The sequence below is a fragment of the Procambarus clarkii genome, chromosome 32, assembly GCF_040958095.1.
Source record: "Procambarus clarkii isolate CNS0578487 chromosome 32, FALCON_Pclarkii_2.0, whole genome shotgun sequence".
In the NCBI taxonomy this organism is placed as follows: domain Eukaryota; kingdom Metazoa; phylum Arthropoda; class Malacostraca; order Decapoda; family Cambaridae; genus Procambarus; species Procambarus clarkii.
Genome location: NC_091181.1, coordinates 33,432,199 through 33,451,778, shown reverse-complemented (window position 1 = coordinate 33,451,778; position 19,580 = coordinate 33,432,199). Strand labels below are relative to the sequence as shown.

The window sequence follows — 19,580 nt, the reverse complement described above, 5'->3', positions numbered from 1 at the left end:
GCCATGCAATATCCGAAGAAAGGGTTTGTATGTCACATCGAAATCTTCCGCGCTTGTGTATTATGAGGAAAGTCCCTGTTGTTATTGACCTCGAGTGGTTATCGGGACAAAAGTAAGCCAAACTGCGCCAAATACTGTATTTTGATGCCTGATGTTCCCAGTATTCTTAGTATTAATTGCTGCCTTAAGAAATTTAGAACTTTGCCGGTATGATATATATATATATATATATATATATATATATATATATATATATATATATATATATATATATATATATATATATATATATATATATATGACAGCATTGCTGGCGTTGTTGATCTTAAGAGTACAAGCTTTCTATGCTTCTAATTATTTTCTTAGTGTTGGGATCAAGAAGAGCAATCAAGTTACCAAAATTCATGGGTAAAGAAACTGGTAATTATTGAATGATTTATTTTTTACAACCCCAAAATTGCATCTTGTATAATCATTCTTTACCTGAAAATGTTTCTGAGTGGAACGAAACGTTGTAGAAAATAAATCCTTCTATAATTACTAGAGTTTCTTTACAATGAATTTTGGTAACTTGATTGCTCTTCATAATCCCCACAACAAATACAAAAAAAGCCTCTCTTTCCTGAAAGCAATGCAGATAGCCTAGTGTTGTTGAGAATCTGCTTAGACACCTACACTAGCTAGCCTAGCCAACGGGCTGACAACCCAACACCACACACACTGTAAACCAATTTGGTTTGATATAGGTTTGTGCTTATATAGGCTGGAATTGCTGTACGGAATCCCCGTTCCCGTAGATCACTGTAACTCTGTTTTACCACCACCATTCTCTCCCACTCGCTCGCCTCATGCAGTCATGTCTTGGGATAGTTTCTTACAAATCGATAGCGTGATATTATACGGAAATATAAAATATTTCTTTATTTTGGTTAGATGGAAGTATAAAAATACCTTCAGTAAATGTTTTTACAAATAAACCGTGGGGAAGAAAACTGCACCTGTTGTGCAGTACTGTGTACTAGCGAAGAGTCGTGCCATATGGCATGCTGTGCCATAATATGTTGTGCATGTACTTTTAAATACGTGTACTGTCAATATCAACATCTAGCCCATACACAAATGGAGGCGTCAATGTATTTCGGTACACTTAAGCAGCGAGAGGAGGAAATTCGCAAGCTGAACCAGGCTAAAAAATAAAAAACGCATTAGCCATTTTTTAAACAATGCAACACACCTGTACCGAATGAAAGGTTAATTTTGCCATGGCAATTTGAAAAATCTTCGGAGCCTGTGTTTTACAGTGACAGTTCCGGTCGTGAATTTTATGATATTCTTATCATGCTGATAATAATATAATACTGTAATAATATAATTATAAAATGCTGATGATAAAAATGATAAAGAATGATCTATTTTGAACATTGTTAAAGCTTGCCCTGTAGTCACTATGCTGTAACGAGTCACAGAATAGTGGGGGGGGGGGGTTCCGTACATGTGACCTCTCAAAAGTCGCGGTGAACCAGTACTGGTACTTGTGCGTGCTCAAGAGTCGCAGTGGACCAGTACTGGTACCTGTGCGTGCTCAAGAGTCGTGGTGTGCGAGTACTGGTACTTGTGCGTGCTCAAGAGTCGCGGTGGACCAGTACTGCTACTTGTGCGTGCTCAAGAGTCGTGGTGGACCAGTACTGGTACTTGTGCGTGCTCAAGAGTCGTGGTGGACCAGTACTGGTACTTGTGCGTGCTCAAGAGTCGCAGTGGACCAGTACTGGTACCTGTGCGTGCTCAAGAGTCGCAGTGGACCAGTACTGGTACCTGTGCGTGCTCAAGAGTCGCGGTGGACCAGTACTGGTACCTTGTGCGTGTTCAAGAGTGACAGTGGGAGAGTAGGTGTACGTGTGGCAGCTAAACTGGAGTGCAAGACCAGCTTTCTATCTATTAAGTTGAACGCTTTTTTTCGATGCAGTTCTTTAATCATAAAACTGTTAAGGAAATGGTAACAGGGTCCAGACATGACTGGATAAAAGCTCCTCTTAAAAAAAAAGTTGAACATTTCAGTTTTACACTGTTTGTTTTATCAGTGTTGCAACTCTTGACATATCAATTATCTTTCATTGTTGCCATTAATTGCATCTATTTAAAACTTTGTCAACCTGTGGATATTGGACTTTACAATGCAACAAAATGCGATGATGAAAATAATAAGCAGTTATCAGATTCATCCTTAATCAAAAGTGTTCAAACAATCGCTGTGATCATTCATTGTCTGCGTCCATCGCAGACAATGAATGATTATCGTGATTACTCTTCCTCCAACCTGCTTGCTGTGGCTCATATCATTATACCTCATACCTGTGGCTCATAAACAGCTTGGTTTAGTATATCATTTATCATGCTAAAGGGTATATCCTTCAACATATATCATGGTGTGTGTGTGTATATATATATATATATATATATATATATATATATATATATATATATATATATATATATATATATATATATATATATATATATATATATATATATATATGAAGTTGAATGATATTTTCATATTTCTAGTACTGTACTTCATATGATATATTTTTGAAATTTTAACAATTTTGAAAATGGCACAATTTTCTTTACTATTAAATAGCGTCTTTCTGACATAAAGAATTACATTAAGGTGATGTATCAGTGAGAACATCAGTAGGAACACTCCCATGACGAGGATTCGAACCTGCACACTGGGTACTCTCAGCCTCTTCATCCATGCTTCATCATTACTACTGATGTCTTAGGTAAATAGTGGAACTGCTATATCTGAAACATTTCTTAATGGCATATATTTTTTCGATTATGCAGTATTAAATAGTGTTAATATTTTAAGAATATAATTTCTTGTGGATGTCTTAAATATAAAAATGCAAGTTTAGAATTTGTAGCTTAATTATTGTTGTTCTAAATTTACAATTAACATGTTTACGCACTAAAGGTGTTTGTTCTGAGGTTCTCCAATGTTAGGCTTGCTACATTACAGTAAGTATTATGCAGAGAAATATAAACAAACAATCCAAAATCCAAAAATCTTGCCGTTGAATTATAACGTAAAATTATAATCAGTATTGCCTTGCCAACCTGTGATCTAGTACGGGTATAAATTGGCCAAGCGCCGGTGAGTTTGACTAGAAATTGAATGAGTAACCAGGTGAAATGGGCCTTGTCCTTGATTGGCTGCCGGGCGGTATTGTGTACCCTATCATTGAATAATATATATGAGCAATATAACATCATACGAGCATCACCCGGCAAAAGGATGAGCACAGTTGAGACAGGAGGTCAAGGCTGAAGGGATGTGTGAGCATGCGCAGGTGCGGGCTGGCAGTCGAAGGCTATCATACCAAGTGGGTAGCTGATTATCACTGTGACGCAACAGTGCACAAGATAAGGGTTGCAGCATGACTGATAAAACCCCTAGATGGCGTCCGGCAGTACCCCTATACACTGTTCAACTACACGCGCGCCTTACGCAAATCAAGGCTTTCCTACTTCCCCCTCGCGCCTTAAACGACAAAGTAACCCGCAAATAAACAGTTTTTTTTAATGTTTCTGAAGACTGGAGAAAAGAGCACAGGAAACAAAATAACGACTGCAATAACTGGAGCAACTAACCGAGCCTAACGTTACTAAGGTAAGACAGTGCCAGTCTGCCGCGGCCGTTGAAATACTAGTAGCCTAGGCCCTGACATGTTTCAGGGGTACTTCTCTAAAATTGTGTCCGTATCCCCCCAACCCATCCTCCTAATACCACATTGCATTTTGACGTATACTTTACCTAAGACCAAAAACTGATGAAAAAAAAATGTAGCAGCTCGCGAAATTCACGTGAAGTTCCGTCTTTTGTTCTGATTGCTTAGCTAAATGAATTGTGGGGTTCAGTCCCTGAGCCCATTATGTGCCTCTGTAACCCTTTCCACTACCGCCCACAAGATGGGTATGGGGTGCATAATAAATGAACTAAACTAAAAACTTCTGTTCGTGGGTCCTCGGGTTGGTTAAGTTCGGGCACGTTAGTACTGTACTAGTTTTTAGGGACGTTGGGAACGCTCATGAGGACGGGCTGATCCACCAACTGATCAGGGAGACAAATCAACAGTATTTGAGGTGATCGCTGAGTGGCCTATGTGATGCCTGTATGCTCCGAGGTAATCAAAGCGGCAGAAACATGTCACCAGCGAAGAAGCGCCACATCATTCTCACCAGCTTATAGTGAAAATTTTGTGATTTGGGTCAGATCACATTAATTGGTTTATGATGTTTTTCCCAACGTCCAATCATATACACTTGAACTTCTCATAAGTATTTCGTGCCCATTTAGTAAGCTCAGTTTCTTTTGGTAGTCCATATATATATATATATATATATATATATATATATATATATATATATATATATATATATATATATATATATATATATATATATATATATATATATATATAGTGTCAGACCACAAAGGAAGAATTGAAACCGGAATTTCCCTAAGTACTTTCGTATTTAATAATACATCTTCAGAAGGATGAAGGATATTATTAAATACGAAAGTACTTAAGAAAATTCTTGTTTCAATCCTTCCTTCGTGGTCTGACACTGCAATAAATAAATATATATATATATATATATATATATATATATATATATATATATATATATATATATATATATATATATATATATATATATATATACAGTATATATATCAAAGCTCTCTCTCTCTCTCTTCCTCTCTCTCTCTCTCTCTCTCTCTCTCTCTCTCTCTCTCTCTCTCTCTCTCTCTCTCTCTCTCTCTCTCTCTCTCTCTCTCTCTCTCTCTCCCCCCCTCTCTCTCCCCCCCTCTCTCTCCCCCTCTCTCTCCCTCTCTCCCTCCCTCTCTCCCTCCCTCCCTCTCTCTCTCTCTCTCTCTCTCTCTCTCTCTCTCTCTCTCTCTCTCTCTCTCTCTCTCTCTCTCTCTCTCTCTCTCTCTCTCTCTCTCTCTCCCTCCCTCCCTCTCTCTCTCTCTCTCTCTCTCTCTCTCTCTCTCTCTCTCTCTCTCTCTCTCTCTGGTCTTTCCTGCGCCTGGGTTGTTGCAGCTCCGGCCGTCAAGATAACGAGTATAAACTGGATAAGCCGTTCTACAATCTAGAATTTCTTGATTTAAGTAAAATTATCAAGTGCGTGGCAGCAAGTGCAGCTGCGTTCAGTGGAGCTTGCAAGTCCTGCTAATTAGTATAATACATTAAGGCTCCATGCAAATTCGCAGACATAATAATTATATTAACAGATATCGTACAGCCTGTGTTCCAGATGCAAGGAATCATTTTTGTGAGTGACTCAATGTAATGTGGAGTACTAAGTACAAGACCACCCGCTGGTTCTTTCTTGTCTTAGGCTGTGTTGGACGTTGGCTGGGTCAGGTAGGATTAATTTTCCCACGGTGAAATGTAATAATAATTTAGTCATGTATGATAGTTTTCTGCACTTTCATTTTAGTTTCACGTCAAGCCCATCCCCCCTCCTCCCTCACACACACACACGCGAGTTACGAAGGCTGCGTAAAATGCACCTCACGACGCTGGAAGACAGAAGAGTAAAGGGAGGCATGATCACTACCTACAAAATTCTCGGAGAAATTGACAGGGTAGACAAGGATAAACTGTAGCACGGGTGATACACGAACAAAGAGGACACAGATGGAAACTGAGAACCTAAATGAGCCACAGGGATGTTAGAAATATTTTTTCAGTGTCAGAGTAGTTAATAGATGGAATCCATTAGGCAGTGATGTGGTGGAGGCTGACTCCATATACAATTTCAAAAATAGATATGATAGAGCCCAGTAGGCTCAGAAATCTAAACTAGTTGATTGACAGTTGAGACCAAAGAGCCAAAGCTCAACTCCCGCAAGCACAACTAGGTTAGCGCGCGCGCGCACGCACACACACACACACACACACACACACACACACACACACACACACACACACACACACACACACACACACACACACACACACACACACACAAACACGCACACACACGCGCGCACACGCACACACATGATATGATCACCACATACAAAATTCTAACAGGAATCGATCAAATTGACAAGGAGAAATTCTTGAAACCAGCAACATCACGAACAAGATGACACGGTTTCAAGCTAAAGAAACAGAGGTGCCAAAAACAAAATAATAAGTTTTCTTTTGCAAACAGAGTAGTAGACGGTTGGAACAAGCTAAGTGAGAAGGTGGTGGAGGCCAAAACATTACACGACAAAGTGTGCTGGGAAGACGGGACACCACGACCGTAGCTCTCATCCTGTAACTACACTTAGGTAATTACACACACACACAGGAAGCGGGACCAAAGAGCCAGAGCTCATATCCCCGCAAGCACAACTAGTTGAATACACACACACACAGGAGTAATTGTACAGTAGTTATATGAATATTTCGTTTTGTGTATATCGTGAGATGCATAGGATTATTATTTATAATGATATTACATATAATTTATATTGCTCAATTTTCCTGGTAAAGCAGACCGGTGAAAGATATTCTGCCTTCGTCGGCTTCGGTCGAAAAATATATATTTTGAATCTGAAGATTGTTGTAAATTATGTAGTTTGGGGCTGTATTTGTCAGTTTACTAGGAACGACTATTGTGTACAAGGACAGTATTATATTATCATTGACTCAGTAATATTTTAAATTATATGGACGTTAATTGTGGGACTGAATATAATTTGCTGGTTTAATGTAACAAAATGGTCATTGTTGTTATACAATCCAGTACATGTAATCTTTTCTGAGATAAAATAAAGATTACAGCAGGAAACACAGGGTAGGCGTTCTCCATTTATGTACTTCTCGGCCCACATATTGGTTCACAAATCAAAAGTCTGCTATAGTTTTGAACGGACTTTTTGCAAAGGCAGAGGTTGTTTTTTTTTTAAAGACAGCGTTCAGTTTCTTCGAAGTTAAAATATCGGAAAACGTTTCAATAACTGTATCCTAGTTACCGTTTACAAAGTTATGAATCATATTAGAAATTACATTTTACTCTACTCCACTGTTACTTTTGTATTAGTATGAGGATTTGAAGTAATTCCAGGTAGCAGCTCAGCTATGGAAAGTGAACACGGAAGGGATGGCCCCTTTCTGTGGGCGAGTGGCAGAAAGCGTTCAGTGCCACTTATAAGATGGACTCTGATGATTTTTTTAAAGCAATTTGCATTCGTGGTGAGCTAGTTACATAATTAATTTGCTTATCATGCCCTTCACCAATCTAAAGAGCAGTTGTGGAAAGGTTACAAACGCGTGCATGCACTACCGACAGTAGACAAACTTTGGGATACTTAACCAAGATTTCTGGTGGTACTCTTAAATCATTTTGAATGAAATACACACATATTGAAAATCTCTGATCGGTTTTTATAAACTCTTAAACGTTTTCACATTCAATTACACAGTGACGTAAGATATGTAAACAGTTCTGCAGACTGTTTACATTCAGCAGGCCGAGATAGCCGAGCCTATCAGTAATAACCTCCTAGACTTATCTTGATGATTTCGGGGCTTTAGTGTCCCCGCGGCCCGGTCCTCGACCAGGCCTCCACCCCCAGGAAGCAGCCCGTGACAGCTGACTAACACCCAGGTACCTATTTTACTGCTAGGTAACAAGGACATAGGGTGAAAGAAACTCTGCCAATTGTTTCTCGCCGACGCCCGGGATCGAACCTGGGACCACGGGATCACAAGTCCAGTGTACTGTCCGCTCGGCCGACCGGCTCCCCATGTGGTAGATATGTGGAGCTTCCTGCATAGTAGTATGCTAATAGATAGAATAGCTAGTGTAAGTTGAACGTTGTGTCAGGACTACAACAATTTTGTTCCCGTTCTCGGTATATTAAACCAAAGCAATTCAAGGTGATAATCAGCTCTCTTTAAGAGCACATGCTTTGGCTAACTCATCGTTTGATGTGATTAGTTTATTAATTAAGAACCTTACATCTATCCTGTGGGTAGTAGCGGAAAGGTTAGTCACATTATAATTCCAGAAATTGGACCCCCGATGGCTACGGCATTTATATTGGGTTGAACTTGTAATATTCAGTTTTAATTGTCTTATCAATCCACCCAACGCCTATCATGGTGGCTGCCGTTGGAAAAGTTAGTCTTGCAGGCACTGTCTACACTACCACATGAACTAGTGGTAGACGCTAGCGAGTCTACTAGTAGACAGAGCCTACAGGGAAGTGGCGCCCTCTGTAGAGTCGCGCGCACGCGTGGCGCCTCTCGCTCATTAACCACTCTACTTCCGTTATCAGATAAACGGTCTTTAGAGATTGATTTAGATGGCGCTTTATAAGACGGAGGGAAATACTAAACCCTGATATTGCGTGCTCCTCTCTTAAGTCAGGAAAGGTTTATGTTGTAAGGAAAGACAGATAGGTGACTGGGATAATTGCCTGCAATCACAGGAAATATAATAGTGATAACTTATCTAAACTAGCCTCACCCAACCGAATGTAACCTACCCTAACCCAACTTAACCTAGCCTAACTCTGGTATCCCAGTCAGCATTCCCATCTACTCGATTGCCCGAGGCACTTGAGACCTGAGAGTACCAGGGACTAGGGATCTGAGAGCACCAGGGACTAGGGACCTGAGAGCACCAGGGACTAGGGACCTGAGAGCACCAGGGACTAAGGACCTGAGAGCACCAGGGACTAAGGACCTGAGAGCACCAGGGACTTGGGATCTGAGAGCACCAGGGACTAGGGACCTGAGAGCACCAGGGACTAGGGATCTGAGAGCACCAGGGACTAGGGATCTGAGAGCACCAGGGACTAGGGACCTGAGAGCACCAGGGACTAGGGACCTGAGAGCACCAGGGACTAGGGACCTGAGAGCACCAGGGACTAGGGACCTGAGAGCACCAGGGACTAGGGACCTGAGAGCACCAGGGACTAGGGACCTGAGAGCACCAGGGACTAGGGATCTGAGAGCACCAGGGACTAGGGATCTGAGAGCACCAGGGACTAGGGATCTGAGAGCACCAGGGACTAGGGATCTGAGAGCACCAGGGACTAGGGACCTGAGAGCACCAGGGACTAGGGACCTGAGAGCGGCCACGCGCTAGGGACCTGAGGGCGGCCAGACGACACTAGGGACCTGGGAGCACCAGGGACTAGGGACCAGAGAGCAGCCACGCGCTAGGGACCTGAGGGCGGCCAGACGACACTAGGGACCTGGGAGCACCAGGGACTAGGGACTAGGGACCAGAGAGCGGCCAGGACGCGTTATCAGAGAGGGTTCGGGATGCGGGAGATACGGACTACCTCCGACACTCGTGCAACAACTGCTTGTTGCCACCTCCACCTGCCTCCACCTATCTATCCCCAGCTGCTACCATCTCAACCCGGCCTCCTAATACAGCGTCGCGTTTGGACGCATACTTTACCTAAGGCCATAAGTCGTCGTACTAGAAAATGGCAGCGGCTCCCGAGATTGACATACTGTCCCATTTTCTGTTTTGGGTCTTCTGGTTGGTTAGGAAAGGACACATAGCACGACAGTTTTTGACGTTGGGAAACCCTTTGGAGGACGGGCTGAGCATCTGGTCCCACCTACACATCACCTTGAGGTTATCTTGAGATGATTTCGGGGCTTTTTAGTGTCCCCGCGGCCCGGTCCTCGACCAGGCCTCCACCCCCCAGGAAGCAGCCCGTGACAGCTGACTAACACCCAGGTACCTGGTTGATACCTATTTTACTGCTAGGTAACAGGGGGCATAGGGTGAAAGAAACTGCCCATTGTTTCTCGCCGGCGCCTGGGATCGAACCCAGGACCACAGGATCAAGAGTCCAGCGTGCTGTCCGCTCGGCCGACCGGCTCCCTACCTAGCCTCATCCTTATCTCTTTACCTTCCACCTACTCTAACTCGCCAGCTTTCTATCTTCACCTGCCCCTAATCCCATATGCTGTTAATTGCCCCTTGCATAAATATATCTAATTCCCATGTCTACCAGTATCTGACCTGTGGCCTGCCTCACTATCTATCGCCGCCTACCAACCTCCTCTTGACTTCCACCTGTTCCCCATATATTTCCGCCTCCCACCTACATATCCCCATTTGCTTCCTATTTACCCCACCACCTGCCACCTGTCTATCAACACCTGCCTCCTGTCTACCCCCCAACCTTCCCTCCCGAGTTGCGCATGGAAGAAGCGGACCACAAACTCTACGGATGTCACACATACACAGTCAGTGCTACACAGGTTCTGGAACCACTGGTGCCGCAGACTCGGGGTACAACTTCCGGTTACTAAAACTCCTTTTTTTGTCAACATTGTCTTGTTGCTTCACTTGCAGTACGTCTGCATTCTGAGGTTGTTATAGGTGCACATATGAACTTTGAGGTCAGTACTGTGAGGAACACTTTGGTAAAGTTATATGGGACACCCTTATTGGTCCTGTGACACCTTCCTTGTACTAGACACATTGATTACATTTATGGCTACTTCTATCTCCCCCTCCCCTCTTTCTCAGCCTTCTCTCTTGCCCCTCCCCTCTTTCTCAGCCTTCTCTCTTGCCCCTCCCCTCTTTCTCAGCCTTCTCTCTTGCCCCTCCCCTCTTTCTCAGCCTTCTCTCTTGCCCCTCCCCTCTTTCTCAGCCTTCTCTCTTGCCCCTCCCCTCTTTCTCAGCCTTCTCTCTTGCCCCTCTTCTCTCTCACCCCTCCCCTCTCTCACTCGTCCTCTCGCTCTCCTCTTCTTCTCTCCTAGCAACCACTACGACCTCTACCACAACCACCACTGTACTACAACCACAACAACACCTGATCCGCGCCCACCTCTTTTTTTCCCTCCTGTTATTACATTATCTGTGCTTTTTGCACCAGCCTGTACTCGTTCAGGTGTACACCACCTCCGTTCCCAGGACACCTAAAGGGTTCCTTGGACTCTTATTATTATTATTCTTCCTCGAGGCTTACATTCAGTCTCTCGGAAACGCCTCGTCGTATGGACTCTTAACCTTAAAGTAGCAGTTTGAACAAAGTTTGCTTGCTCTTGATATTCAACAGCGGGGCTCCGGTGTAACTGACTTTGTTTCTTTGCGCCATCTTTGGAGTGTGTCATTGTAGTGATATTGGAAGCGACACACACACTTGTGTATGATAAAGCTGAGGTTTATTTCGTTATTGGTAGTTTTTATCAGCAGTAAGGTCAGCGTCATCCCAGTGAGTCATTACGCCACCACACACACACCCAGTCACCCCAGCAACCACCAACACCACCACCCACCCCAGCAACCACCACCACCATACCCAGTCACCCCAGCAACCACCACCACCATACCCAGTCACCCCAGCAACCACCACCACCCACCCCAACAATCACCACCACACCCACCATACTCATACCTCCCAACACCCGCCCAATTCCGTAGGGTACCCGCAGTAACCTGGAGTGTAGGCAGACATGCAAGGACAAACTGTGTAGGTGCAACCAGATATTAATAATAAAGCCAGATATATACCTGAATTTACCTGAGAGCCACCATCTCTGGTCGCCTCGCCAAGGGACAGGAAGCCGACGGTTTGATAAATGTCCTCCAATTGTTCCTGAGGAATTTTTTAACTGAAATTTGAACTATTAACAAAAGCTCAGTTAGAGTGTAGTAAGTTATCACCATATAGGAACTACACGCCGCCGGTAACCTCTTGTACAATCACCAGTTCGCTCTATTAGACCCATTTGATTCTGGGTAAAATAAATAAAAATGTTTCACAGGCAAGTCTGGCGGAAGGCACAGGGGCGCGAACCGAAATAAAACAATTATCTTCCGTCCACGACAATATCCCGAGCATTTCTGAGCTGGAGATAACCTGGTGGCGGCGTGTGAATGTGTAACGCTTTGGGGAGGGGTTGGTGCGCTCTCCAGGGAACGCTGCTTCTCCTGCCTTTACCCCAGATTATCACTTCGGGCCTTTACTGACGTTCTCAGCGAGAGATGTGTATGTATATCCCACTGAAATATCTGCAGCAAGAACAGTGTCCTGTTGAGGACGGCTCTCGCAAGAGGCAAAACCCGCACCATCCACCTTGGAGTGTGAACTTGTATTTCACAGACTGGTAGGAGAGGTGAACTTGGTCGTGGTGATGGCAAGGTTAGGTCAAGTCTGAATTTGGCTTCGTACATTTTAACATAGTCTTTGTCAAAATGTTCGTCTGCTTATTGTCGCATCCGGTTCACCCTGCTGGTTCTAGCATTATCGTTGTCCAGATGCACATCATTCCATGTTCTCGGTGACTCCACGGTGTCTTCCCCGACCCCTGGACCAGCCTCCGCCACCCCTTGGATTCCATGGACCTGACCCGTACAACCAGTGTATAGTTCTACAGGAGTACCCCCTTGTGCTTCACCTCATCTCACCAGTCACCGCCTTCAACCACACCACAGATGAATTTTTTTATTTTTTTTTGACCTACAAGCCGTGTTTTAATTTGATTTGTTGAGATACCCGTTATCTTACGTATACACCGAGACTTTTCTTGTTTGTTTTATCCTGTAGACCCGTGACACACCTGCTCTTGTCTCTACATTACTACTGTGCGTCTATTGCACCAGCAGCAGTCTAGCTCTTCGCTCTCACTTCACCTCTCTTACCAGTCTGTGAAGTACAAGTTCACGCTCCAAGGTGGACGGTGCCTGGAGCACCTCTGTTTCTCAACACCACGCTCTCTCCCAGCATCTGAACGGCTCTCTCCTACACTAGATCACTTTTCTCCATCACAAGCGCCCCTCCCATCACATGAGCCCCTCTCTCCCATCACATGAGCCCCTCTCTCCCATCACATGAGCCCCTCTCTCCCATCACATGAGCCCCTCTCTCCCATCACATGACCCCTCTCTCTCATCACATGAGCCCCTCTCACTCTCGTCTGTGGATTTACCAACCTGTTGCATATTTGGGAAGTAAATGAAAGTTTGTTACAGTGTTCCGCAGTTGTCTTCATCCCCTTCTTGTTCGCACACTCCTCATCTGAGTACATGCATGAACTGTATCGCAGCTACTGTGGCTTTGTTCCCACGTATACATACATACACACATACATACATACATACATACATACATACATACATACATACATACATACATACATACATACATACATACATACATACATACTGTAAATTGTACTGTGATGCTCACGATTTCATGTTTCTGTAATTGTTTTAACCCAGGCTACTGTAGTGGCCTCATGGCCTCACTCCCGCCCTCTTGTTACAGCCTCCAGAAATATAGTGTCATTAAGTTTTCTTGGTTAACGAGGTGAATGGTCAAAAGTAGTTAGCCCGGGTCATGGGTAGAGGGAGGCAACATCCCACCTGCAATGTTGAGGTGGTGATAATGCCTGACCTGACCCAGATGGTGCTGCCCGTGACCTCACTCCTCACTGCCACCGCTGTCTGACCAACCACTCACCTCACCCACAGCTTCTTGCAAAAAAAAAAAACCCACAAGCAATTCTGAAGGGTGTATGACCATTATTATTGTGATTTGTTTCATATGTGTTGACCAGACCACACACTAGAAGTTGAAGAGACGACGACGTTTCGGTCCGTCCTGGACCATTCTCAAGTCGATTCTCGGACCATTCTCTATCGACTTGAGAATGGTCCAGGACGGACCGAAACGTCGTCGTCCCTTCAACTTCTAGTGTGTGGTCTGGTCAACATACTTCAGCCACGTTATTGTGACTCATCGCCTGCATTGTTTCATATGTCCCCAACCTTTCGTTAACTGCATATTTATGAGTCCTATAAATATGCGCCTACTATGTTAATATATCTTTAATGTATGTATCATTAACTTAGCATTAAAAGAGGAGTTGGCAGGATGAGTAGCAAGAGGTCAAGTCGGGGGAGGAGTTGTAGACCCAGATGACTCACATGGGGGTTATTGTGTGAGTGATGGTACCTTAGGGGAGGCAGTGGAGGCCTACTTCATACTCCGTTATTTGAATGATTACTAGGAGTCATTTTATAGAAGCAACAGACAATTGGAAAGGCGAGGCCCCAGGAACTGAAGCTCAACCCTCCCTTCCCCACACAGCTAGGTGCACACACTACCCATCCGTCTTGTTCCAGGAGATTGACCCGCTGTATAATGTCTTCTCAGTTCAAAGTTCCCGCGTTTTAAAACATTTGTCTGATGAATTCCGCTCTGGCCCGCGTTCTCTACCAAACCTGAGAATTCACACCCCCTTGCTTTTGTTTAATCTTCTTCATCAGTATTCATTGAACAGTTGACTTCTTTAAATAAATGTTGTGCCCTGTGCCCCACCACCACCTAACACCTGTGCCCCACCACCACCTAACACCTGTGCCCCACCACCACCTAACACCTGTGCCCCACCACCACCTAACACCTGTGCCCGACCACCACCTAACACCTGTGCCCGACCATCACCACCTAACACCTGTACCCCACCACCACCTAACACCTGTACCCCACCACCACCTAACACCTGTGCCTCACCACCACCACCCCCTAACACCTGTACTTCCCACCACCACCACTTAACACCTGTGCACCACCACCTAACACCTGTGCACCACCACCACCACCCCCTAACACCTGTACCCCACCACCACCACCTAACACCTGTACCCCTACCACCACCCCCTAACACCTGTGCCCCACCACCACCCAAGCACCTGTCCCCGACCACCCTTAGGAACTGTGAGCAGAGATAGAGTTCAACTCCCAACCTGCATCTGCTCCCTCCCTCCCTTTAAAGTGGATGTCTCAACCCCACAGGCTATTTCCTTCCCACAGCCCGCCCTCCCAACCAGGTCTAGGAGCCACCACAAGAGGTGGTGGCTCTTCTCGTATCCTCTATACCCATTTTCCTATCACTTTCTGGCGTGATTAGGACTCTGTGAGGTCATGTGTTTCACAGGTTTATATATTGATTTTTTTCAGAATTTTTTTGTTCGTGATCGATACGTTTCTCAAGTTTTACCTTTGGAACTAACCAGCAGCTCATACCGTTAAGTTTTCCCAATTCCTAAGTAAAATATCAAATAGTTAAATATATGTTAAACTCTAGATATATTTTTGTTTTGGGAGGTAATGTATGGAATATGTGACGTTAGTGGCCAGTTACAGCTGGAATACGTGACGTTAGTGGCCAGTTACAGCTGGAATACGTGACGTTAGTGGCCAGTTACAGCTGGAATACGTGACGTTAGTGGCCAGTTACAGCTGGAATATGTGACGTTAGTGGCCAGTTACAGCTGGAATACGTGACGTTAGTGGCCAGTTACAGCTGGAATACGTGACGTTAGTGGCCAGTTACAGCTGGAATACGTGACGTTAGTGGCCAGTTACAGCTGGAATACGTGACGTTAGTGGCCAGTTACAGCTGGAATACGTGACGTTAGTGGCCAGTTACAGCTGGAATACGTGACGTTAGTGGCCAGTTACAGCTGGAATACGTGACGTATTCGGTTGGTGGCCGTTACAGCCCTGCTCCTGTGCCAGGTAAGTCCACTACGGGCTCACCATAGCCCGTGCTACTTGCAACTTTTGGTTCCCAGTAGCTGAATCTAAAGCAATAAAAACGTGACGTTAGTTAGATCAGGTAATTTTCAATATTGTTTATTAGTTAAATACCGTACTATATAATATCTTACCCGGCACCCTGCCTGAAGATGCGTTGTTTTCACGACATGCACAGGTCACGATACAGGACCTAACATGGCGTTATCCTCTCCATGGGCTGGCTGGCTGGTACCTGGATTGTACCTGGATAAGGTTCTGGGAGTTCTACTCCCCAGGGTCAGGCTTGACGTGTCAGAGCTTCGTCTAACAGACTGTGCTTGGGTCGCTGCTATTGTGATAACAGTTCTTTGTGGACTAGTATTGTAATAACGCTGCTCTCTATGGGTGGGTATTGCAAAACATCGTTGCCGCCATATGGGGTTTGCGCATGATCTAAAAATCCTAAAAGTTAGCTAGGAAGGTTAAAATTATTAGTGTTACCCATACTATTTATTATATAATAATGAATAACTAGTTACTGTTATTGCTCAAATTGGTAAATGCGCAAACTAACGCACACATAACCCAATTGCGGATATGAGAAACGCGCGGGAACTCTCATTGCATTGATCTAAGGACGTTTGGAAGACAGGAGTTGAAGCCTAGCTCGACCTTGTCAGCCCATTAGGTGAGGACGCTCGCCCAGTTCATCTCAGGTTGTCAACAGATGGCAGCACCGGCACCATTTTTTTCTAATCTCGTTTTCTAAACACTAAACATCCGTTTTCTGTTTTTGACTTTACAATCATCCTGATTGACAAAATTTTGAAGAGCCGGGGTAGACTTTTGGCTCTTTTATCAGTATAAAAGTACCCTGAAAACAACGGATCCATGTTGGACATTTATTTATTTACAAGACAAGTTTACAATTATTCGTATAGTAGTAGTGTTCATTATGAATTTAGATGCATCTCTGCGGTTGAAATTGTCTCGTGCGACGGGTGCAGGCAGCACATTGCTGTGTTTACCTAAGCTTATTCTTGTGCTGTAGCAAGATGTTATTAGTGCAGACTAAATACATCATCAGCCTTGCATTGCATGTTATATCCTGATTCCATGTGCAGGCGATGAGTCACAATAATGTGGCTGAAGTATGTTGACCAGACCACACACTAGAAGTTGAAGGGACGACGACGTTTCGGTCTGTCCTGGACCATTCTCAAGTCCTGATTCCATGTATGACTAACCGTCCTGCGAGATGGGGATATTAGATGAACGTATAGCTAGTTTTTTATTTACACCTTATAATTATATAGAATAGGGTAGCAGCACATTGCCGTGTGTACCTTAGCTTGTTAATAATAAAAAACTTAATACAAATAACACAAAACAAATGATAAATCTATATATTTAATGCTGTAAATAATAATAATTACCTCCCCCCTCCTTAAAATATATCATGACAACTACCCTATACTTTTTTATCTTTATTTAATACAATACAAGTCATATATACATAAATTTTACAAGAACTGCCCTATACTGGATCCAAACGTGTACTCGGGTTGTCAACAGATGGCGCTCTTCTGGTGGTGTCGCCAGACGACTCAAACAGAAAACGGAACAGTACGTCACTTTTGTCAGTCGATTTCATTTCAAATTACGTCCAAATTTGGCCATAGCGCGCATACGAGCCAAAAGTGACGTTATTTTTAAGAGGTTGATCTGGCATGGTTCAGGGGGGGAGGTGGAGGGGCGGGGTCCTCATCTCTTGAGGTGTTTGCATGGGGAACTTACCTGTATTTACCTTTACTGGTCCCAGTATCGTAATAGGTTTTAATAATAATACTCATTGAACGTTATTTGATACTGTTGCATTTCCATGTGCACTAAGTGTGTGTAAAAATTCAAATGACATTTAGTTGTTACGTAATATAAATTCTACTTAAAATTATCTGTTAGTTTAAGGACTTGCCTGAAACGTATACACGTACTAGTGGCTTTACAAGATTGTAAAATCAACTTTATTGCTATGTTCTCTCTTAACCCCCAATGTACCTTCTTGTATATAAATCAATAAATAAATTAGTAACGAATTGGGGGATAATAACTAACAGTTAAATTCAGGTCAAACTATTACATTTTGGCACTGGTAAAAAAAACTATGTTCCTGTATTGCTTCAGAGCAGTCCGTCTTCTCCAGTTGTCACGTCATTGGTGTGCTATATGGCCCTAACCTAACCTAAACTAACAGGTGGACCCAGACATAGAAAACGTGGTTGTTTGGAAGCCACTGTGATTTATAGTACATCATATTTTATCCGTTGGAAATTTTTGCGTCATTTACATCAAAATGCGAAGACGGGAGGATAGATCAATTGCTATTTGATGCATCTGAATGTATACTTATATATATATGTACATGTATGTATGAGAATGTGTACATGTATATATAACATTAATAATTTTGTAACTAGCGTCAAAAATTGTTATTTAATTAGCTAAACGAACTAGAGGGTTCAGTTCCTGAACCGATTATGTGCCTCTGTAATCCTTTACATCACCGCCCAAGGGATGGGTATGGGGTGCATAATAAAGAAATTGATTATCGTCTGTCTGCTATATATAAAACTATTAAGTTTTAGGTGTTTAGTGTTTTTCCTACCCAAAACGCTTTGCGTAATAGTGGCTTTTAAGCATTGTATGTACTAGCTCTATCTATAAATAAATCAATATTTGTATCACACCTTGTATGTATGTACTTTACCTGAATAAACATTTGAATTTGAAATTAGTGCTAGTAATAAGGACAAAGATTCGGGGATGATTATGCTGTCAAGAGCAGTGTTCTCAACTATCTAGACCTTTTTAGTTTAGTTTAGTGAGCGGTATAATAGTATTTATCTAAAACATATTCTAAAGAACATGATACAGTAGTTGCTTATTCGTTACATAAAGGAGCATATTTAATAAAGCTACTGTTTCACAAAGCGTTTCGGGGATAACAATTCAATAATTATGTTATCCCCGAAAGTTATAACTTAGTAAGTTATATTTAGTTATAACTTATCAATAATTTAGTTAAATTAATGATAAGTTTAATGGAGTAACTACTTACCTTGTTACCTAATGATGGTTTCGGGGCTTAGCCTCCCCGCGGCCCAATCATCGCCCAGGCCTCGTGGTGGCAACCCGTTCTCGCAAATTCGTAAAGTCAATATTGACTTATTAACTACGTGCATAGGTGATATACTAAACATAATAGATACCCTTAAAAAGATTCATAGAAAACACCGACCTTACCTAACCTTGTTAGTATCTTAAGATAAGCATCTTATTGCTTCGTAATTACAATTATTACTTAACCTATACCTATTATAGGTTAGGTAATAATTGTAATTACGAAGCAATAAGATGCTTATCTTAACATACTAAGTAGGTTAGGTAAGGTCGGTGTTTTCTATGAATCTTTTTAAGGGTAGCTATTATGTTAAGTATGTCACCTATGCACATATTTAATAAGTCAATATTGACTTATTAAATTTGCGAGAACGGGTTGCAGGTAGCTGGACTGGTCAACCGGGCTGTTGGACGCGGCTGCTCGCAGCCTGACATTTGTTATAGAATTGCCTAAATTCACGTATCATTTCGCACTCCATCACATAGCGACGGAGGGTGTGCGAATAATTTTATTGACACAGTTTACATTTGATCAGGTCTACATCGGCAGATAATGAAAATTCCCAGAGATACTTGTAACCGAGTCTAAGCCGAGCAGTAGTAACATCTAGAAGTCTGCTGATTTTATTGGATGATCCATAGATGTGTGGCTCCTCTTGCATGATTGTATGATGATAGATGGAATTACTGGTGTCAATTTCACTTTGCCTCAGCTCTACAAGGTATGGGATATGTAGGCGTCGGAAGAATTGATTGATGAAGATTAAACCACCCAAAAGGTGGCACGGGCATGAATAGCCCGTAAGTTGTGGCCCTTTTGAGC

General features: G+C 43.1%; 2 protein-coding genes across 8 annotated transcripts in view; one reads left to right on the top strand and one right to left on the bottom strand.

Annotated features, from left to right (window-relative positions):
* The window catches only part of LOC123759398 (sex determination protein fruitless), a 91,584-nt gene that overhangs the window by 8,281 nt on the left and 63,723 nt on the right, over positions 1–19,580 (top strand). The window contains exon 1 of one of the 7 annotated variants that reach the window (XM_045744393.2): positions 3,468–3,673. The exons of the other annotated variants lie outside the window; for them this stretch is intronic. The gene's annotated coding sequence lies outside the window, so the exon portion shown is untranslated. Of the gene's footprint in view, positions 1–3,467; positions 3,674–19,580 lie in introns of those variants that run through there. 7 annotated transcript variants of the gene reach the window in all.
* LOC138370511 (uncharacterized) lies at positions 8,613–11,586 on the bottom strand. Its single transcript, XM_069334886.1, has 2 exons — positions 11,573–11,586; positions 8,613–9,096 (listed from the first exon to the last, which is right to left on the bottom strand). The coding sequence occupies exons 1-2, from the start codon at positions 11,584–11,586 to the stop codon at positions 8,613–8,615; spliced, it is 498 nt and encodes a 165-aa protein (XP_069190987.1).